Below are 24,381 nucleotides of genomic sequence, written 5' to 3'. Positions count from 1 at the left end.
TAACTAGTAATGTAACTAATTACTAATTACTTTTGAAATAAAGTAACCAGAACAGTAACGCGATAACTTTTAAAAGGAGTAATCAGTAATTCGATTACATTTTCAGAGTAACTTGCACAACACTGGTTACCAAAGATGTCTATTTCAAATAAATGCTGTTCTTTTGAACTTCTCCACATTTTTTTTTTTGATTTCTACAAAAATATTAAGCTGCACAACTGTTTTTAACATTGATAATAAGAAATGTGCCTTAATCAGCAAATCAGTATATCAGAATGATTTCTGAAGGATTATGTGACACTGAAGACTGGAGTAATGATGCTGAAAATTCAGCTTTGCATCACAGGAATAAATTACATTTTAACATATTCAAAAACAACTAAAAGTGATTTTAGTTTTACTGTATTTTTATTCAAATAAATGGAACCTTGCTGAGCATAAGAGACTTCTTTGAAAAACTTACCGACCCCAATCAGCTTTTGAATGGTAGTGTGTATCCAAAGTGAATTTCAGTACACTTTTTACACGGAAAATCGCTCTGAAGAAAGGAACAAGGCTCAAATGTTGCATCAATTTTCTGGTTATCTTCAATGATCCATGCCACATCACTCTAATATGGATGACATGAATTAAAATAGTCTATTATAGATATGATTACCTGTCATGCGTAGAGTCAAATTTGCATTTGTTTTATTCCTGTAGGTTTAGTGGTTTCTGACATCCAATTTTTCCTGGATTGGTGACATTTCTTTCCACAAGTCAGCGCTTCAGGGCCTCAAGACCAGATCTGATTTCTCTTTGGTCTATTACCCTTATATCCATCTATTTTTTGTTTTATTTCAAGGCATGTGGATTATAGTCCGGTGTTATTTGATTCAATAATTCAGTTCTGAATTATTCACTTCAGCTAAATGTTTAATCATTGATTGCAGTGATGATTTCACCCACAAGTGCACTCCCACCTCAAGTGTCTCTCATAACAGTGCTGGTGGTCAGCTATAATGACTCCTTTGTTATTAATGAGGTGAAAGATGTTTCAGTCATGTTATTTGAACAATCTGTCTTTCTTTTGCAAGTGCAGCCTCGACTTAAAGACGTTGAGAAGAACTGGGAGGTTCTTTCTTCACAGAGCTCTTGACCGGCACGGCTGCTGACTCAACTGAAGCAGACCATTTATTGTCTAATTACCTCTGGAGAGTGTAATCCCAGTCACCCCTCGCAGCTTCACAAGACCTTCTGGAATACAGCAGGATTACTTAGTACATAAAGAGAGTCGTCTGAGAGACTCGCAGGTAAAAGAGCAACAGCTGGTGACAAGGATTTTAACAAGTATGACGAGTTCTTGGATCATCTGTCAAGTCCTAACCCTATCCATTATTCCTAAGCATTAGCTGCCTCGAAAATCAGAAGCAAAGTATAGGTTGGTTTGCTAGGTGAGCAAAGACAGCTTCACTCTAAAGCTAAACCTTGACTGGAATGTTATTCCAGGACCAACAAGGATCTTGGATCCTGTCTTTCTTGGTGACAGTAGCTATAAGGAAACGCTTTATTATGTTTCCTGTTTCCTCTTCTTTCTTTTCACCCAGTCTGTTGTCTTTGGTTTTTCATTCATTAATGTTGTTTTTATTGTAAGTCTCTCCCCATAGGAAAGGAAAATCTCTTTAATATCCCCATTGTTTCTCCTAGATTGCAATGAGATAATATGGAGCAAAATCAAAATGAACTTTTTTAATTTTATTATTACTATTATTTATTTATTTTTACTCTGCGGCAGAAATTGTCAGAAATCTCATTTGTCTCCTAGAGTTTCATACTAGATTTTTCAATGTCTTGAACTGTGCCAAGGTTCTCAAAAGTCTGAAATCAGAAGTTCATCGATATGAACGAAAACATGTTTAATCAAATTCTTCTAAGACCAAATTATCTTATCTATACTAACTATTATTTTTTGTTAATTTATTTTTAAATGTGATTATATTATGATGTATGATTTATTTATGTATTTTTATTTTTTCACCTAATAAATCTCATATTAGTTTTATATACATATAAATATAGATATATAGACATCTTTATTCATTTACTTACTTATTTACTGTATACTACACAAGGGATTTTATATTATTTATATTTATTTATTTATATTATTATATTTATTGTTTTATATATTTATTTGTATTATTATATTTATTGTTTCCACCTAAGGAATTTTAGATTGTTTATATATATATATATATATTAGTGCTGTCAAACGATTAATCGCGATTAATCGCATCCAAAATAAGTTTTTGTTTACATAATATATGAGTGTGTATTGTATATATTTATTATGTATATATAAATACAAACACAAGCATGTATATATTTAAGAAAAATATATTATGTTTATATATTAAATATATATATGATAGAAAATATAATGTAAATATATAAATGTATATACATGTAAATATGTTCGAAATATATACTGAATGTGTGTGTATTTATATATACATAACAAATAATCACAGTACACATACATATATTATGTAAACAAAAACTTATTTTGGATGCGATTAATCGCGAATAATCGTTTGACAGCACTAATATATATAGATCAACCTAATAAATTTTAAGTTTTTTTATTATTATATTATATATATATAGTTCATTAATGTTTAGATGTAGATTTGTTTATATTTATATTATTTCTCTTTCTTTATTTTTTTATTTTTCTTGTGTGTGTATTATATATCACTTATTTATTTATTTATTTTTCCATCCAAGGAATATCTGAAGAATCAGAGTTGATACTTCAGTGAAGCATAACCATGTGAAAGTCTCCTGAGCTATGAAAGAGCAACATCTGAGCGACACATTTTCCTCTGGGTGTCTAATCAGTCATCTCTAATTAACTCGTATCATTGAACCTGCCACACACTGCATAGCAGACATTATACTGCGCCTGCTGGATCTCCGTCAAGCCCACCACTCCCTTTCCTCTGTCCTCCTTTTTCCTCCTCTCTTCCCTTCACATTCTTTTGAAGACTTTCTCTTCCTCTCTCCGATACAGACTCTACGAAGTCACTAGAGCTCGCGCTCTGCCTTGCTGTCAAACAAACACTCGTGTTCTCTCTCTCTCTCTCTCTCGCTCTCTCTCTCTCCTCCTCTCACAAGCTCTCTCGTGCGTGTCTCAGTCGCTCTCCGCTGCTCAGTTCATCATGTTGGCTGGAGAATGCTGCGTGCGGCAGCGCTCTCTCTCCTGCCCTGGCGCGGGACGCATCTGTCCCACCCGCCGCAGCTGAGCACTCTCACGGAGGAGGACGAGCCGGAACGGCAGCAGCAGGAGGACGAAGACGAAGGCTCCGGGGTCCAGCTGGACCCCATGTCCCAACAGATGACGTACCTGCTGGAGGGTCCGGAGGACATGGTGGCGTCGTCCGGGGGGCTGAAGTCTCCAGACTGGGTGTACGAGTCCTACTACCGTATGAGCCAGCAGCATCCGCTCATCGTGTTCCTGTTGCTCATCGTCATGGGAGCATGCCTGGCTCTGCTCGCCGTGTTTTTTGCCTCCGGACTGGTGAGACTCTGTTCTTTATCCACCTACTCTTCTGTACTTTTCTGTCTCGCATTGGACCACAGTGTTTCTCAGGTGGTTCTCAACTGGTTTTGCTTCAGGACTTTGCATTGGAAATCAAGTTGTGACCCAACTATTGAACCCAAAACTGAATTTTCGCTCTGTCAAAATGCTTTTCTTTTACTTTGTTTAGTTTTGTCCATGGTTTTCAGGGTGAGGGCATATAGTCGTATAACCAGTTCATATTGGCATCTGTTGAATTTGACTGGCTTCTGCAAAGTTACCGATGAATTTGTGGCGAAATACCGTAGAGTTTGATTGTTCACACGGCCTTTGATGTCAATAGTAAAAAAAATTGGGTAGCGCTTTCTCCTCCCTCTTAAAAGTTGATAAGTCTGTTTATTTTTCTACATAAACTATGCACAATTATGTGGTTATTTGCATTTAACGTTGCATTTTCACTTCTGTCTGCGACCCCATCAGAAAAGACATACCAGTTGAGAACCACTCTTTATATTTCACTCAAAAATTGACATTCAGTCAATATTTACTCACACATGTTGTTATGAAGTTGTATAATTAGTATTTTTCTGTGAAACACAAAAAGAGAAGTTGTGAAGAATGTTCTGGTCGCTCTTTTTCTTTTAATTACATTAAAATACAATAGCTTTTAGTGAGTAATAGACAATCAGTCAATATTTAATAGACGGTCCCTAGTAAAAAAAAGTAATATATTTAAAATACATTTATTTCATACTAAGTATAGTTCAAATCGTTTAACATATTTACTGACATATCGCTCCAGACTTGTTCCTCAAACAAAGCTGTCATATGACTTCAGCAGACTTGGCATATGTCATAAAAACCACTTGTATGACACTTTTATGTCAGTTTTGAAGCTTGAAGGCTTCAGTTCACATCCAAAAGAAAGTAATTGTAAACAGGAAGACAGTCATACAGGTTTGGAACAACATGAGGGCGAGTAAACGATGACTGAATGTACATTTTTGGGTGAACTGTCCCTTTAGGTTGTTTTTGTTTTGTTCCTATTATGGGAGGCCATTCATTTTCCTCTCTCATCCCACAGTTGTGGTTGTGGTAGCGCTGCAAAAATGGGGTTTTGGTCTATGAGAGAGTGTTTTTACCCTTGTGTGTGGAGTGCAGCACTCTCTCTCTCTCTGTGTCTGCGTGTGTGTGTGTCTTTTTCTCTCTGTGGCAGATTGTGTGAATCTCTTTGGTGAGAGAGCTGTTTCTGAGAGCGCCACTTCTGCAACCCTCATTTTCACCTGCTGTTTCACTCGTTCTCTCTCTGACTCGCATTCTCTCTCACCAGATGCTCAGTTGTCTGTGTTTATGTGTAATGGGTTCAAAAGTATAAGGTCAGATTTATTTTTTTATTTTTTTGTAAGAAATTAATGCTTGTATTCAGCATGGATGCATTAAATCGATCAAAATTGACAGCAAACTCTTTTATGATGTTACAAAAGATTTTTATTTGAAAAAGGCTGTTCCTTTATTAACAAAATTATGTATGTTGGTATATTGTGTCGGCTGATGCTCATCAGAAATGGTTGCATTTTATTTTGTGAATTCACTGGAATGGGGAGAGTTCAGATTAGAGAAATGAAGCGCATCCCAAAGAAAGATCACCTACTGTATCATGATCACATAATCACCTGTTTTTAAGGGAATTGATAGCTCAGTCCATTGCAGAGTTTTTGGAGGACTGAGATCAAAAGCGTAGACTGAATCCCCCATCAGCTAAAGCCCAGCACACTGTCAGCATGCTAATTAAAGCATCGCCACAAAAACAGAACAAATCTCAGTTCATCGACCTCGCTTATCAATTAGGCAGCCGCTCGTGATCATCCCTAGACCCCATTCTTTCAGACGGTAACATTTACTGCCCAATGCGCAGGGACCCGCTTCCTTCATTTACGCAGAGTTTGTGTGTGTGTGTGTGGTGACACAGCTCCCATCATGCTCCTGTGGTTTGACCGCGGGTATGTTGTTTTGAAGCGCTGAGGCTCTTATCTTGGAAACAGCAGTCTGTTTTACACAGGCTGGCTTATGGGGCTGAAAAATGTCATGAAACACAAGCGTTGCTTTATCGGCATTTCTCTGTCCGTCGTGCCTTTTTGTTTCAGTTCAGGGCAGGAAGTTCTGCCTTCTCCTCTTTGAAGGCTTATCTTGTTTTTTCACAGCAAATCTGTCTAAAGATTGTGTTGCTGCTGCACTGTCCTGAGAGATTAAAGATTGATGGAGGGCTGGTGGAGGCGTGCGATAACACGGCTGAAAACAAGAACAAAAGTTCACTCGATTGGAAAGCCACATTAATCAGGTGCACTGGTTAATTAAAGGAGTTTTTCCTTTACCAAAAAAGAAAAACATGTATACTGGTGTGTAATGGCCATTACACACATTTTCAAAATCTTGACCTGTTGAACACAACTTTAGTTATATAGAAATTAATTATAACCAGTGGTGGACAAAGTACACAAATCAAGTCCAAGTACAGATACCCTAATAAAATATTACTGTAGTATTAGTATCTGTAATTCTTTTCAATGATACTGGAGGAAAAGTACAAAAGTATTGATTTTTTATGTACTAAATGTACTTTTAGTATTGAAAGTAAAATGTATTGATCAATGATTTTTTACGTTATTTGTAGTTTTTATCTAAAGTAGCCTACATGTACATATGGTGACATGCAAAGATTAATCGCATCCAAAATAAAAGTTTTTGTTTACATAATATATGAGTGTGTATTGTATATATTTATTATGTATATATAAATACAAACACAAGCATGTATATATTTAAGAAAAATATATTATGTTTATATATTAAATATATATATGATAGAAAATATAATGTAAATATATAAATGTATATACATGTAAATATGTTCGAAATATATACTGAATGTGTGTGTATTTATATATACATAACAAATAATCACAGTACACATACATATATTATGTAAACAAAAACTTATTTTGGATGCGATTAATCGCGAATAATCGTTTGACAGCACTAATATATATAGATCAACCTAATAAATTTTAAGTTTTTTTATTATTATATTATATATATATAGTTCATTAATGTTTAGATGTAGATTTGTTTATATTTATATTATTTCTCTTTCTTTATTTTTTTATTTTTCTTGTGTGTGTATTATATATCACTTATTTATTTATTTATTTTTCCATCCAAGGAATATCTGAAGAATCAGAGTTGATACTTCAGTGAAGCATAACCATGTGAAAGTCTCCTGAGCTATGAAAGAGCAACATCTGAGCGACACATTTTCCTCTGGGTGTCTAATCAGTCATCTCTAATTAACTCGTATCATTGAACCTGCCACACACTGCATAGCAGACATTATACTGCGCCTGCTGGATCTCCGTCAAGCCCACCACTCCCTTTCCTCTGTCCTCCTTTTTCCTCCTCTCTTCCCTTCACATTCTTTTGAAGACTTTCTCTTCCTCTCTCCGATACAGACTCTACGAAGTCACTATAAGAGCTCGCGCTCTGCCTTGCTGTCAAACAAACACTCGTGTTCTCTCTCTCTCTCTCTCTCGCTCTCTCTCTCTCCTCCTCTCACAAGCTCTCTCGTGCGTGTCTCAGTCGCTCTCCGCTGCTCAGTTCATCATGTTGGCTGGAGAATGCTGCGTGCGGCAGCGCTCTCTCTCCTGCCCTGGCGCGGGACGCATCTGTCCCACCCGCCGCAGCTGAGCACTCTCACGGAGGAGGACGAGCCGGAACGGCAGCAGCAGGAGGACGAAGACGAAGGCTCCGGGGTCCAGCTGGACCCCATGTCCCAACAGATGACGTACCTGCTGGAGGGTCCGGAGGACATGGTGGCGTCGTCCGGGGGGCTGAAGTCTCCAGACTGGGTGTACGAGTCCTACTACCGTATGAGCCAGCAGCATCCGCTCATCGTGTTCCTGTTGCTCATCGTCATGGGAGCATGCCTGGCTCTGCTCGCCGTGTTTTTTGCCTCCGGACTGGTGAGACTCTGTTCTTTATCCACCTACTCTTCTGTACTTTTCTGTCTCGCATTGGACCACAGTGTTTCTCAGGTGGTTCTCAACTGGTTTTGCTTCAGGACTTTGCATTGGAAATCAAGTTGTGACCCAACTATTGAACCCAAAACTGAATTTTCGCTCTGTCAAAATGCTTTTCTTTTACTTTGTTTAGTTTTGTCCATGGTTTTCAGGGTGAGGGCATATAGTCGTATAACCAGTTCATATTGGCATCTGTTGAATTTGACTGGCTTCTGCAAAGTTACCGATGAATTTGTGGCGAAATACCGTAGAGTTTGATTGTTCACACGGCCTTTGATGTCAATAGTAAAAAAAATTGGGTAGCGCTTTCTCCTCCCTCTTAAAAGTTGATAAGTCTGTTTATTTTTCTACATAAACTATGCACAATTATGTGGTTATTTGCATTTAACGTTGCATTTTCACTTCTGTCTGCGACCCCATCAGAAAAGACATACCAGTTGAGAACCACTCTTTATATTTCACTCAAAAATTGACATTCAGTCAATATTTACTCACACATGTTGTTATGAAGTTGTATAATTAGTATTTTTCTGTGAAACACAAAAAGAGAAGTTGTGAAGAATGTTCTGGTCGCTCTTTTTCTTTTAATTACATTAAAATACAATAGCTTTTAGTGAGTAATGGACAATCAGTCAATATTTAATAGACGGTCCCTAGTAAAAAAAAGTAATATATTTAAAATACATTTATTTCATACTAAGTATAGTTCAAATCGTTTAACATATTTACTGACATATCGCTCCAGACTTGTTCCTCAAACAAAGCTGTCATATGACTTCAGCAGACTTGGCATATGTCATAAAAACCACTTGTATGACACTTTTATGTCAGTTTTGAAGCTTGAAGGCTTCAGTTCACATCCAAAAGAAAGTAATTGTAAACAGGAAGACAGTCATACAGGTTTGGAACAACATGAGGGCGAGTAAACGATGACTGAATGTACATTTTTGGGTGAACTGTCCCTTTAGGTTGTTTTTGTTTTGTTCCTATTATGGGAGGCCATTCATTTTCCTCTCTCATCCCACAGTTGTGGTTGTGGTAGCGCTGCAAAAATGGGGTTTTGGTCTATGAGAGAGTGTTTTTACCCTTGTGTGTGGAGTGCAGCACTCTCTCTCTCTCTGTGTCTGCGTGTGTGTGTGTCTTTTTCTCTCTGTGGCAGATTGTGTGAATCTCTTTGGTGAGAGAGCTGTTTCTGAGAGCGCCACTTCTGCAACCCTCATTTTCACCTGCTGTTTCACTCGTTCTCTCTCTGACTCGCATTCTCTCTCACCAGATGCTCAGTTGTCTGTGTTTATGTGTAATGGGTTCAAAAGTATAAGGTCAGATTTATTTTTTTATTTTTTTGTAAGAAATTAATGCTTGTATTCAGCATGGATGCATTAAATCGATCAAAATTGACAGCAAACTCTTTTATGATGTTACAAAAGATTTTTATTTGAAAAAGGCTGTTCCTTTATTAACAAAATTATGTATGTTGGTATATTGTGTCGGCTGATGCTCATCAGAAATGGTTGCATTTTATTTTGTGAATTCACTGGAATGGGGAGAGTTCAGATTAGAGAAATGAAGCGCATCCCAAAGAAAGATCACCTACTGTATCATGATCACATAATCACCTGTTTTTAAGGGAATTGATAGCTCAGTCCATTGCAGAGTTTTTGGAGGACTGAGATCAAAAGCGTAGACTGAATCCCCCATCAGCTAAAGCCCAGCACACTGTCAGCATGCTAATTAAAGCATCGCCACAAAAACAGAACAAATCTCAGTTCATCGACCTCGCTTATCAATTAGGCAGCCGCTCGTGATCATCCCTAGACCCCATTCTTTCAGACGGTAACATTTACTGCCCAATGCGCAGGGACCCGCTTCCTTCATTTACGCAGAGTTTGTGTGTGTGTGTGTGTGTGTGTGTGTGGTGACACAGCTCCCATCATGCTCCTGTGGTTTGACCGCGGGTATGTTGTTTTGAAGCGCTGAGGCTCTTATCTTGGAAACAGCAGTCTGTTTTACACAGGCTGGCTTATGGGGCTGAAAAATGTCATGAAACACAAGCGTTGCTTTATCGGCATTTCTCTGTCCGTCGTGCCTTTTTGTTTCAGTTCAGGGCAGGAAGTTCTGCCTTCTCCTCTTTGAAGGCTTATCTTGTTTTTTCACAGCAAATCTGTCTAAAGATTGTGTTGCTGCTGCACTGTCCTGAGAGATTAAAGATTGATGGAGGGCTGGTGGAGGCGTGCGATAACACGGCTGAAAACAAGAACAAAAGTTCACTCGATTGGAAAGCCACATTAATCAGGTGCACTGGTTAATTAAAGGAGTTTTTCCTTTACCAAAAAAGAAAAACATGTATACTGGTGTGTAATGGCCATTACACACATTTTCAAAATCTTGACCTGTTGAACACAACTTTAGTTATATAGAAATTAATTATAACCAGTGGTGGACAAAGTACACAAATCAAGTCCAAGTACAGATACCCTAATAAAATATTACTCCAGTGAAAGTATCTGTAATTCTTTTCAATGATACTGGAGGAAAAGTACAAAAGTATTGATTTTTTATGTACTAAATGTACTTTTAGTATTGAAAGTAAAATGTATTGATCAATGATTTTTTACGTTATTTGTAGTTTTTATCTAAAGTAGCCTACATGTACATATGGTGACATGCAAATGTAGACATTTCCATGTTTAAATATTTCATACACTTTTTCAGCAAATTTAGTTCAAAAACTGGATAAGTCCAATTTGCCTATGTAGCATTCGATTTGCGAATTTGAATTGGTTCCTGCTTTGCGGACCAATTCAACAGGTTCATTGAATATAATCAGCTTGTCTGCGATCACTATCACGTCTCAGAGCGGGTGTTGATTTCTTCAGTTTGAAATAACAAGAAATTATATGTTTTTATGAAATGTAGTCGAGTAAAAAGTACAATATCATACTTCAGAATGTAGTGAAGTAAAAGTATCCCAAAATAAATGACAGATACTTGAAAAGTTTACTTAAGTACAGAATCAAAGTAAAAATAAATGTATTAATTTTTGAAGAAAATGTGAGTGGTGCTTGACTGTGCAAGAGTAGTGTAGCTATACCTAAGGTGTTTCCAGTTATTTATTTATTTTGCCAGTTTTATGATCCGCCAGGTGAAAATCGTGGGTCTGATAATTAAGAAAACAAGCCACTCTCCTCGACAAGCCACATGGTTTGAGGACACACTACTAGAATTGTGCTTTTGACGTAGGAACTATATATTTTGATTCAGTTGTTCACTTAAAAAGCATCTTCTAATTGGCAATTTCTTAACTAAAATGAATAATAGCCCATCAGGCAATGATTTATGTGTTATGTAACACACTTGATACCAATCGATTTTCAACCGGCTTGCGGTTAATCGTTACATCCCTATCATTAAAACATTTTAACTTCAAACCATTGCTTCCAGCTAATAATATTGCTTTCTCCAGTGAAAAAGTCATCTTGTCTGAATTAGGATATAAATATGCACAGATCAAGCACTGTTTACAAGCAAAAACACTCCAAAACTTCATTCATTCACAAGACAGTAATCGATGGACTGGAGGGGTGTGGATTACTTGTGGATTATTGTGATGTTTTTATCAGCTGTTTGGACTCTCATTCTGACGGCACCCATTCACTGCAGAGGATCCAGTGCTGAGCAAGTGATGTAATGCTAAATGTCTCCAAATCTGTTCCCATAAAGAACAAACTCATCTACATCTTGGATGGCCTAAGGGTGAGTAAATTTGAAACAAATAAAAAATTCTTGTAAAGAAACATTCCTTAAAGTGTGTCAGGTTTATCCAAATCTTTTGTTGCCACTGTATCTTTCTTTTATTATAAAGCTGAGTGTAAATATGGATACAGAACTGATGAGCAAGCTGTAATAGATGCTTGTGTGAGATGAGTGTCAGTACTTTGGAAGAATAATAAGAGTATGAAAAATGCATGACTCCATACCGTTCCAAAAATTACAGGTGCACTAGTGGAATTATATACGCACATCACACAATGCAATACAAGAATCTTTATTTTTTTTGTACTGCAATTGTGAGACAATGAAAGTGTGGCTCTGTTTTGACAGTTAAAAATACATGAGTATGTGGGTACGGTGTAAGTTTGCTTTCTGCTGACGGTGAGTGGCATGTTTTACATTTTTGCCCCATCAGCAAGTCTGCAGGGCCGCAAAACCACAGTAAACAAACACAAACTCAGATTAAACTGAAATGCTCAGACAAATGAGCAGGAAGTGCCTGTGGAAGGGATAGTGCTGTAACAAAGCACCTCGATGTGTCCGTCTCTCTGCCTTCGTGGCCCCTGCAAAATGGAGTTAAATGGATTTAAATGGGCTCACATGCACAATCAGCTGGCTATATGAGCTCTGGCCCTTGATAGCGTGAAGAAAAGAGACTGATAGGAGCCAAGTCTGATTCATGCTGTGAGGGATGAAAGAGTGAGGAGAGTAGGAGAACAGGAAGGAGAAGGGCTGATGGGAATGGGCCTAAAATAGGGATTTCATGGCTAATCATGTAGGCAGTGAATCTGCACTTTGATGTAGACATTTAATTATAATTGCCCTGGAAAGAGGGAGGGGAATGTCAGATGGATGCACATTGTTTAGTAGTGTTTGCTAAGGCAAGCATTATTATTGCATGTAAATTAAACAAATCCTAATATAACCCTTTGCTCATAACTCGCACCACTATGCAACGGACATGAATGATGCTAGACATTAATGGTACCTTCAAGGTACTAATATGCACCCTTTAGCTGTATATAAGATAAAAAAGTGTACCTTTTGAAAAGGTACCATCCCAGTGACAGCTTTTGTACCTTTTTTTTCTGAGAGTGTGCAGGTGGTGTCAAGTAGACAAAGATGCTAAACAAGAAATGAACATAGACTTATAAATCCAGGCCCTGGATTCTTCTAGAACATAACAAATAATTAAAATAGAATTAATTACTTTGTAGACTAACATTATCAATCCGTGTATCATTCGATCATTCGTTTTTTGATTTAATATTGAAAGTAGAAAAGGCACGGTTTGATCTTCGGCTGACCAATCAGCAGAAAGGGGCGTTTAATTCCCGCCCACATGTAGAAATCGAATATTCAAGCTGTTTATTCATTTTTCCACCCATGAACGAAAAACGAAAATTTAAGCTGAATTCTCGTTTTTCGTTTTTTGGAAAAAACGAAAAAGGAGCCGTTTTCTCATTTTTCTACTTTCAATATTAAATAAAAAAAACGAATGATCGAATGATACATGGATTATTATCATTATCCTGTCTATATTGTTGATTTGTTTTGTTTTTGAAAATCATTCCACCACATCTCAAATTATATTTTTTATTTTCTGTGATAGAAATGTCTAGGGTGGATGTGACACTTTAAACATTTTTGGAATAAAATGACACTCTTTTGTTTTGATGATGAATACTTTCACATTTTGTCATAATTTGACAAAATTACAGCTTGATTGGAAATTATACACAATTCTGTTCGCAAGTGATATTTACCTTGATTGTTCTTGTTCTTTACACATTACATCTCAAATCTCCTGCATGTTGTCTCCTTGTCAAAGGGATCTCCACACAAAAATGAAAATTCTCTCATCATTTACTCACCCTCATGCCGTCTCAGATGTGTATGAGTGTCTTTCTTCAGATGAACAGGAATGAAGATCTTTAGACAAATAATCTACCTCTGTGAATCCATATAATGCAAGTGTATGGGACCTCCAAAGCGTACACTTCAAAAGCAACACAAAGTGAACACAATGATAACTCATAAAACCCCAGTAGATGAACCACTGAGAAAAATACTAATCATTTAAATGCACATATGAGAGTTGGCTTGAAACAATGGTACATTCAAAAGGTTCAAAATATGAGTATTTTTCTCAGACACACCTATCGGTTACTATTGCGTTCGCTTTGTGTTGTTTTTGAAGCATCAGCTTTGTGAGTCTGCTTTGTACACTGGCATTATGTGAACTCACATGGATTATTGATGGATTATTTTTCGAAATATATTTGCGTTCATCTGAAGAAAGAAAGTCATATACATCTGAAATGCTAGAGAGAATATTTTGGGTGAAGTATCCCTTTAAAGAAGTACTTCACCAAAAATGTACTTTGGGTACATATGTTCAATGTGGTCAAAATTACACCACATCTGTTGTAATTCTTGAAAAATGTATACAAATGAAAAATTTTTTACATTATTATTATTTTAGTTTATCATAGTTTTAAATGTAATAATTAATTGATGGCTTTTTACATTTTTAGATAAAAAAATCTGGGTCTGTGACAAGGCAAACAAAAAAAACGTACACAAAAGTAAAAGTAACAAAAATAAATTATGAATGTGTGGTATGAAGTTTTCATATGCAGTTTTAATGTCACCTTGGTTCCCTCAACAAAAACCCAATAGGATTTTTCCTTTATTTATTTATTTATTTTTTATTTAAATTTTTTTTTTATTATTGCAGAAAATAAGCTTTGTGACCAACAAAAGTTTATGATTCTTACATGTTTTGTTCACAACACAACTTATGAATTTTGAAGACTAGTAAGTAGAAATGTAAGCTAAACAAACTATGCCAGTGCTTCCCTTCAAATTTTTTCAGTCTTTTTCCCTGGAAGTTTGAGTTAGAATAGTTAGCAAGAGTGTGATTATAAACAGTGAGGCTGTGAAAGCGACTAGCGAGTATGAGTTTACCTATTCAGTGTGATGATGTTTAATGACAATCTCTGTAGTCACATTTAGACACTTGTTAGCAACTGCCTTTTTCAAGACAGGTAAAAATTCAGACATTATTTAAGGCATTTAACCAAAATCCCATTCAAAAAACCAATTGGCTTCATGACAATGGATCCGAAAAAGCTAAAATGTGAGCTCGCGTCTGTGTTTTGGCCTACAAAAATACATGATCCCTGCAGCACGTGAGTCTGTAGCAATCACCCAGAACGTCTTAGCAACCATCTATCAATCCCCTAGCAACCACGCTGAACTCCCTAGCTTTGTGACAGCAACTTTTTCACAATGAAGCATTTATTATTTATTACTTTTATTTTCTTTCATTTTCAAGTTATAATCTATGTTGAGTTATTTCAGTGCATAAAAAAGTGAAGCAGGTGTGGGCCCTTCTTTGTCTGTCTGTGGCTAATGGAAACAAAAAGGGTGTGTTCCCCAAGAGTTCATTGAGAATCGATCTGCGTGCCAGAGTTCCCTTGAATTTGTAGTACTCCCTGGGGTGTCTCCTATAATGGCTGGTGAGTGATACTGTGGGACTGGCATTATATTACTGTGAGTTTGCCAGCTCAGTGCTCTCTCATCATTCACAAAACACACACACAGTCATCCGAACCGATGGTGCAACACCACATTAGCCACATCTACAGCACCCGTACAAGCCACACACACACACACACACACCTCAATAAATAATTAGTACCTGAATTGAATGATGTGGTTGTAATCTGTGATTTTTTTTTTTTTTTAGCTGAATAGCTTTAAGGATGGCCAGAGAATGAAGTCGTCTTTGCTCAATTCAAACCGTAATAAACCCTCCATGGCATATGTCATGAGTCATCTCCAATAAATCTGCATAGATAATGTAGCTATAATGTAGTTATTAAAATTCTCTTCTCTGACTGTACCCTCCTGCCGCGGCTCTGTCTATTTCTGTCTCCGTCTGTAGTAGATGAACAGTCTGTGAGTGTGTGACTGTAAGTCTAGACTGAGTCCCTCACACTCTTGCAGTCAAACAGAGAATTACTGAATGGTGATGAGAGCTACAGGTAGAAATAGACTTTATGAAAGCTCACGGTTTGCCTCTTTCAAGTCAGTATGGAATTAAATTGACCATATTTACCTTTTTTTAAAGGGATAGTCCTACCAGAAATAAATCATTTACTCAACCTTCTATTCCAAATCAGTATTACCTACTTCGTAACGTGAGATACAAAAAAAGAAATTTGAAAGAATGTACTGATCACTCCTTTCCATGCAGTTAAATTTACTACAGACTATTGTAGACGTTCAAGTCTCCAAAACAACACAGAAGCACCATAAAATGGTCAAGATTTTTTGAAAGAAATTACTGCTTTTGTTTAACAAGGATGCATTAAATCAGTCAAAAGTTGATAATACTAATAAATGTTTCTTGAGCAGCAAATCAGCATATTAGAATGATTTCTGAAGGATCATGTGACACTGAAGACTGGAGTAATGATGCTGGAAATTCAGCTTTGCCATCACAGGAATAAATTAATATTATTTTAAAATATATTAAAATTCAAAACAGTTATTTAAAATTGTAATAATATTTCACAAAGTTACTGTTTTTACTGCATTTTTAAAAATTAAATAAATACATCCTTGGTGAGCTTAAGAGACTTCTTTCAAAAATATTTTAAATGACCACAAAGCTTTTCTTTACAATGAATCAGTTTATCCGGTTCACATTTTTCATTGCATATCCTGTTTCACTCAAATATGCCACATAATGGAAGTGAATTGGTTGCAAATGTTGTTTCATGTTGACTTTAATATACATTAATTGATTTGATTACATTTTATGAACGCCAACCCCATATAACGATATAAAATGTTTTTCAAATGTTAATTGTCCATATTAATAATTCAACAGTAAAAACACTACTTTCCCACAAAATACACTTTGACAGAGCACATTATGCTAATGAAAAAGTTTGGACATAATGGACTGAACTCTGGTTCAAAGTATAAGGTTAGGGTCAGAGTTTTTGTCATAAGATCATAGAAGAATCTATCTTTCAGTTCTTCTTTGTATTAAATCCAGCTCTAAATGTGCCTTGTCTGTTCTTTTCCAGCACATCTCAATAGACAGTTCTCTTCTTCATCAGCTAGCGAATGCATCAATGAATGAGCCGTGAACTGTCATTGTGTTTCCACAGACCATGGAGGAGCACATGGCCTTCATCATGACTGTGCCCACAACTCTGGCCATTTTTCTCGCCATCTTCATCCTCGTCTGCATTGAGTCGGTCTTCAAAAAGCTTCTCCGCCTCTTCTCCCTGCTCATCTGGGGCTGTCTGGTTGCCATGGGTTACCTCTTCATGTTCTTCGGTGGGATCATCTGTCCATGGGACCAGGTGAGACTCGAGTGACAGCACTTTCATCGCTCTCCGCAATCGTTCTTCAGTGACCACCTTCGACCTCTACGGCTATCACTTCCTAATTTACCTTTTATCATACTGAAGTGCTCAGAATTAAGTATACGCCATGCATAAAACATGACTTGCGTCAGTGCAATCTATATATGTAGATGTTCAAGTAAATTGCTCGGATGTAAAGCGCTAGGAGACGCAATGAAAGCGCTGCACAATCATGCAGATATTCACTAACGCAGTGTCATTTTCCTTCAGTCATTTGCACAGTAATTCATGAATTTTAGTGTGCGAGCTGTTCTGTGCACTGAATCATTCATTAGTCCATTGAACTCTGCTTAACGCAGGATTTTGGCTAATGACTGTGACACAGTCTCAACATAAATGCATGTCTTAGAGTAATTATGACAGTTGGCGCTATTTCTGTTCGCCTCTGCTTCCATAAAACAAATCAGGTATTAAACAGACTTGCTTAGCTTGTACGCACACTTTGTTTTTTCTTCTTCCCACTCTGCTCCGTTAGCGAGGAGGAGGTGCAATCAGCCCAGCCACCACTCAACAAGATGGCAAAAACATCCACGGTTTGGTCGTCTTTTATAAACAGCTCTTGAGTTATGATATTACGCTGGCTGTAAGAGGAGAGATCGGCTGTTCTGTGCACGAGTAAATGTAGCTCACCGTGAGTCATCCAGGCTGTTTGCTCGACATGACTTAATAACTCAGATGGGCTCAGTGATCTGGAAATGATGAGATATGCATATATGACACAAATTGGCTCTTGGTCAAAGGGCGGCAACATTTCCCTAGGAACTACTTCAGTAAAAGCTAGGTGGCACCTACATGACATCCATTTTAAACAATTAATATGCCCACTATCTTGGAGAGATGTCACCATCAGAAGTGAGGTAGTTTGTAGTTCAGTTTATTTTCAGGAATATATGGCCTCTCTGCCCATAGTTCCACAAGATCACAATGACATGGCAGATACTCTTTTCTTCATTCTATGGTATATATACAATGACAATCTCCATGCATACTCCGAATCACAAACACTTGACACATCAGTACAGACATCACCAACAAGAAACAAGATCACCTAAATATTTCTTACTCAAATCCACATACAAAGAGCAATCATACAAGAAATGCTTCTCAACTTCTCTCACAGAAATATTTGATGTTAACACAATAATTACAGATTCTTTCTGCCACTGATGTATTACTCCATCTACCCGTTTCTATAGCTAAATGATGACTTGAACATCTAAAAAGGAACAATGATCGTACCAGTTGCATGTTATATACAGACGCAGTGTAGCTCTCTTGTACTAACAAAGATTTGTATTGTAAAATATATATTTAACTTTTTATTTTCTATAACTGATGTATACCATGCCTCGTGTGCTTTTTCTTTCAATCGTTGGTTAAGAATAGCTATGAATGTTCTTATATCACCTACACTTTGAGCCTCCCAAGCACTAGAAAAGCCATAAAAATACAGCAAAACTCTAAAGTAAGTAACCCATGTTTTTCTATACTTCATGTAACTGAAAAAGCATATTATAACATTTCCTTGGATAACGATGATTAGACACTAATTTTATCCAGAAGTGAGGTTATGAATACCATATTAATGAATGGCCCAAAGTTGTAGTTGCATTATTTGATCGTGCTCCCGCAATATCTTTTTTTTTTTTTGCAATTTTATTTTGTTTTCTTTGCTTTGCTTTCATTTTGATTTTTTTTGTTCTGTTTTGCTTTTGTTTTGTTATAGTTTGCTTTGCTTTCTTTTGATTTTTGTTTTCTTTGTTTTGCTTTCTTTTGATTTTCCTGTTCGGTTCTGTTGTGCTTTGCTTTGGTTTTTTGTTCTGTTCTGTTTTGCTTTTATTTTGTATTGTTTGTTCTGTTGTTTTGCATTTGCTTTGCGTTTAGTTGCTTTGCTTTTATTTATATATTTTTCATTTTCTGCTCTGTTTTGCTTGGCGTTGATTTTGCTTGGTGTTTCGTTGCTTTGCTTTTATTTATTTATTTATTACTTTCTGCTCTGTTTTACTTGGCTTTGCTTTGCGTTGTGTTTCATTGCTTTTGTTTTGTTTTGCTTTGCTTTGCTTTGTTTCTTCTGGATGGCCTGTTTTAGAGACAAAGGGGCTAAAGGAACTAAATTACCTTTCACTCTGTTATGTATTGGTCCACATTTAGGTGAGCCACAATTCAATTAATGTATAGAAAATCGTGATACTGGGCCATGCTAATTTACTCCCTACGCTTAGTGCAGTCTGAGCTCACGAGCTGTGACCGAAGGTTTAGCTCTAGAGGGAACCAGGTGTATGGTGCAGGAAATTCAGATAAGCCTGCTAATAAGGCTTCGCATACGTGACGGGAAGAACTAGTCGGGTTCAGGCGATCTGAATAAGCTACCACCTAATTAGCACTCAGAGTACTGCAGCAAAGTACTAATTAGCAAAGAGTTTCTGAATGTTTCTGGATGTGTCTTGAAGTAGCATGTGTGCGCTTATTAGCGGAATTGAATTGCACAGTAGCTACGTCTACGATAGTTGAAGACTTAAGGAGCTCTATTAGGCTATGCCGTATTTAATTTCCTGTTTTTACTGTAGATTTTTAAGCTACACACTGTGCTCCTAGTACAGTTTTCTCTCTGGTTATGTTCTTTGAGGTGCAACAAGCTACACAGCCACATTGCTTGAGCTCTAATAAGCTATACACTTGGAGTCACTTTGCAACACTTACAAGGAAAAACTATAGAGTCCCCTACTATAGAGTCGCCAGCATGGGTCGAGGTACTACTGCAGATGAAAAGCCCTCACTATTCCTCACATAAGTCTGTAATGCAGGCATTATTAACCCACAGCAGTAGTTCTCCATTAGAGACGCCCGTGAAAAGCCAGCAGCCTTTGTATGTTGTAGAGAAGAAAGAACATAATTGAGCTCAGAGTCAGCATAGGAACAAAAGGTAGCCATACTCACCTTACGCCAATCAGCCTGAGGGCAAATCAGAAGAAAAGACCCCCAAAAACACACTGTCTTGCGTATCTTCATTTCCCACAATTTGGTGTTGCCAGAGGTGCTGATTGAATGCCTTATGAAGGATGTAAAAGAATGATGGGGAACTAATGAAGTGATGAGAGAGTGAAGGAGGCAGACAGGTGAAAAATAGATTTTGAGTCACTTTTTTAATACTTTTTTAAAAAGGAGGAGGGCAAAGGAAAAATGCCTTCTTGTGTAAATCAATGGCGATTGCTCTAAGATGGTGTGGGAAGCAAGTAGTGAGAAGTGGGAAGCCGCTTTTAGCAGCATTGTAGACAGTCACTATGATAAAAAAAATATATATGTGAATACACATTTTGTCGTTGACAGGTGACAGGTAGGTGCATCCCTACATTTGAAAATCACCAGCTGCCACTGCTGTCAGTCAGGAATCAATGCAGTTAATGTGTTAAGGTTAATTCTGGTAGTAAATTTTGGTTCCAACACTGAAAATTACACAAGTAAAATACACATTATAATTGAAAAAAATTATAATAATAACGTAAAATGCGCTGCACACATCTGAATATTTGACGTTGAATGAACAAGAAATATGTCCATATTAATTTAAATATTTTTTGTTTACAGTGTTTATTTCTCCATGAAATTGTAATTTACACCTTTTAACTGTTTATATTTTCACTTGATCTGTCAGTTTAATGCTGTATCATGCTTGATTTCTTCATCACTCTAGTTCCCAGAAATTGTACTGGGAGCCAGAGGCCAAAGAGAGAATATTTAGGATTCAGTGCCGTATAACCTGGTCTGATGTAGAATAAGACCACTGAATTGAACTGCCGGTCTTAATCCTGCTAGCAGATAGACCAGAACTTTAAGCAGGCATGGAACTGGCAAGCAATCAGTTCATTTGAGAGATTAAGCATCTAACCTTGCCAATTCTTGAGGCTAAACTCTGACGCTTCAAAACTTTAGCGAAAACACAAACTGTCTGTCCAATCCGGGGTGAAAGTGCGAGATGCCCCTCGGCTCGGAGCCCAGCGGAGCGTTCTGTCTGCTAGGGGATTCTCTCTCCTTCACAAGCCAAATGTAACCATTCCTGACAGTTTCTCTGATCCTCCTCTGCGCCGGACAGAGTGGAAATGGCGATCGATAAGGCTCAAGACATGTTGTGTCTGAAAAAATCACTGCCCTGCAATCTGTTTGTTTTTTGGCAGTATGTGTGTGTGTGTGTGTGTGTGTGTGGTCTGTGAGGCTGACCAAGCCAGAAATCCATTAGGCTTTGCTGCCGTCCAGTGCCCTATCTGCCATTCCTCCAGTGCTAAATTGAGCCCTCGCTCACAAAAAAACAGCACTCAGTGTAAGAAAATATAAAACATAAGTTTTGGAATATTTATGAGCGTATTACATCGTTCAAGCGTTAAAAACCTGCTGAAACCTGCAGTTTGGCACTAACTCAAAGACTACAGATCATTTAAAGGGGACATATTGTGAAAAACAGAATGTTTCTTGTTCTTTTGAAATATATGAATGTTGGTAGTGCAAAACATTTTCAAAAAATACTGCCCTCATTTACATATTAAAGAGATAGTTTACCCAAAAATTACAATTCTGTCATTTACTCATCCCCATGTCATTCCAAACCTGTATGAGTTTCTTTCAGCTGTTGAATACAAAATAAGATATTTTGAAGAATGTTGGTATTAAAACAGTTGACGGTAGCCATTGACTTCCATAGAATGGAAAAAAATACTATGGATGTCAATGGCTACCGTCAACTACCACATTCTTCAAGATTCTTCTTTTGTGTTTAACAGAAGGAAGAAACTGAAGAAAGAAGGGGTAAATGTGGGCAGTGGCATCGCTAGGTTTTATGGCCCTCTTGTACAATTTATTGCTTACCCCCTTAGCAACGTTCCTGCATATTAATACTCGTTCAGTATTTAGCAACTTTGCTATCCTGATAAATGTCTGCATATGTTAGCACACAGATTAACCAATGATAACAGATATTTCAGAAGTATTAAAAGTAAGGTAGCAACAGCTAAGTAACTATAACATAACACTAAAAGGTAGTGGTAACACTATTTTAAGTACCAATTCTCACTATTAACTAGTTGCTTATTAGCAGGCATATTACTAGCATATGGCTGTTTATTAGTACTTATAAAGCACATATCAATGTCTTATTCTGCATGACCATATTCTAGATCCCTTAATCCTACCCCATTCCCAAGCTTAACAACTACCTTACTAACTATTAACAAACAGCAAATTAGGAGTTTATTGAGGCAAAAGTTTAGGTTAATAGTTAGTTTACTTTTATAGTTAGTTTATAGTGAGAATTGGTCCCCAAACTAAAGTGTGACGTGTGACCTAAATAATATATATAAAAAAGTGCAGCATATGTCCCGTTTTTCTTTTTATATATTATTTTCTTTATATTAATTTTCCTTTCAGCTTCATTTAATTTATCAGAGTATGCTACACCTCTTGTAAAAGCTGCAAATCAAATTTCAAACAAATTCCTTGATCTTTTGAGATAAAAGAGCTTGATGTACACTGAAACTTCCAGAGCCTATCTATCTTTCCAGTCAAAAAAGTGCATTTACTAAACTGAATGTACGTAACTTTCTGATGATGAATGCATCAGCTCAGGAGTTCCCACATTTATTACGTCAATGAGGAATATTGGATGATCAAAAACCTGAGATAATAAGATAAAAGCAGGATAGATATTTTTTTCCTGCACACCACATAAACCACTGATAAGAGTAAAATGTAGTGAAAGTTTGCCAAACCTTGTGCTGCTTCTGGCTGAGTGTAGCTCCAGCCTTCTTTATATTATTCTAAAGGATCCCAGTGTTAGGAAAAAGTGGCTGAAGTTTATTTTTAACAGTGTCCCTGATCATTTTAGTATGAACAGTTTGAGCAGCACATTTTGTGCAGCAAGATTGCTTTGTAAACAGGCTGTTACGACAGGCTGCAGGGTGAAAAATGTATTACATAAAAATCTCTTTAAAAATTTATACTATATTGGACAGCTGAGCCAGAGCACAAATATATTATATACATAATATGTAAGCCCAAAATACATTACACAAATATACACAGATGATTTTGCATTTTTGAGTCCATTATTGATGTTGAGTGGTTGATTGGTTAAGGATGGTTGGCGTTTGCGAGACTGTCGGTGTCAGAATGAGCTCCAGTCCACCTCAACATGAATTGTAAAACTCTCCTGTAATAAAGGCCTTTGTGCACAAACATGTCAAATTGTCAGCATTGATTGAGAGCCTGTTACTCTCTCAGCATTGTGGGCGAAGGAAAGCAAACCAACACTCACGACCCATGTTTCATCATGGTATCAGCTCAATTTTTGAAGTGCTTGTCGTCATGAAAACGCCATGCAGTTACTCGATGAAGCAAATTTCAAAGATACAAATAGCCTAACAAATGCCTAAATCTACAGTTTTCATGCTGGAATGAAACATAACAATGTCATTTTAGTGTTTAATTTCCTTCCAAATCATGCAAGACATGCAGTAAAAAGTGTTGCGCTTTTTATTGGTGCAGAGATGAGTGTGTGTATTTTTAAAAACATTTGCAACTACTTTTTATCACTTAACTCTTTCCCTGCCAGCATTTTTAAAGAAAGTTGCCAGCCACCGTCAGCATTTTTTATCACTTTCACAAAAATTTAATGGCCTCCAGAATATTGTGTTGTATGAATATCTGAACATGCAATATGTCAAAAGAAAGAAAAAATTCTAGCTTCATGCATTCTTTTTTATCAACACTTGAGTGAACAAAAAGCTGAGAAAACTGCGCTTTTTGTCAAAGACTACATTCAGAATGATGATCAAAACAGATGGAGTAGATCGCTTCCATCAGCACCCCCAGAGCTTGCACAGTCCTATACCACTTCCTGGGTCGATTTCATTCGGTAACGCTAGGCAGTTTTGATTTACAGTATATGCTGTTTAATGTTTGGTGATTGCATTATTTATGCATCTGCTTATATATGAAAATCTGAATGGATTTTAAAACACTAGGCATCATGCACTTGCCGACTTTGTAAATAGTTACAACTGGGCATCATACACTAAACCACATAGCCTAATGCTAAAAATCTAAAAGTCTGTGACCATCATACACTACACAAATTTCTGTCAAATCTGTCAACTCAAATCTGCAGACTGATTTTGACTTTCAGCAACTAGCGTCAACTTATCTGAACTGTAAATCGGGGCAAAGATCTGGGTGAAAGTCATGTAGTGAATTTCAGCATTTATCTTGATCTGATCTCTGTCCTATGTTTGTGAGCTGTAGATGTTAAATGGCAGTCTAATGCACCTTTAACTCTGTTTGCAGGTGTCGTTTTTCCTGTTTATTGTGTTTGTGGTGTACACCATGCTGCCGTTCTCCATGAGGGATGCCGTCATCGCTAGTGTCCTCACTTCATCCTCCCACACACTAGTGCTCAGCATCTGGCTCTCAAACACTACGGGCCACATGGAGGCCCTCGTCTGGCAGGTAAATGTGTGTGTGTGTGTGTGTGTGTGTGTGTGTG

General features: G+C 37.1%; 1 protein-coding gene across 1 annotated transcript in view; it reads left to right on the top strand.

The window, feature by feature from the left end:
• Positions 1-7,148: 7,148 nt before the first annotated feature.
• LOC107711297 (adenylate cyclase type 2-like) overlaps positions 7,149-24,381 on the top strand; it is a 54,573-nt gene continuing 37,340 nt past the window's right edge. The window contains exons 1-3 of the mRNA XM_016516267.1: positions 7,149-7,575; positions 16,593-16,790; positions 24,183-24,344. Coding sequence (XP_016371753.1) covers positions 7,231-7,575; positions 16,593-16,790; positions 24,183-24,344 — 705 coding nt within the window. The 5' untranslated portion in view covers positions 7,149-7,230. The remainder of the gene's footprint in view (positions 7,576-16,592; positions 16,791-24,182; positions 24,345-24,381) is intronic.

This window comes from Sinocyclocheilus rhinocerous, unplaced genomic scaffold (assembly GCF_001515625.1).
Source record: "Sinocyclocheilus rhinocerous isolate Xijiao unplaced genomic scaffold, SAMN03320098_v1.1 scaffold86, whole genome shotgun sequence".
NCBI lineage: Eukaryota > Metazoa > Chordata > Actinopteri > Cypriniformes > Cyprinidae > Sinocyclocheilus > Sinocyclocheilus rhinocerous.
The sequence above is the reverse complement of the archived record's forward strand: the minus strand, read 5'-3'. Positions and strand labels throughout refer to the sequence as shown.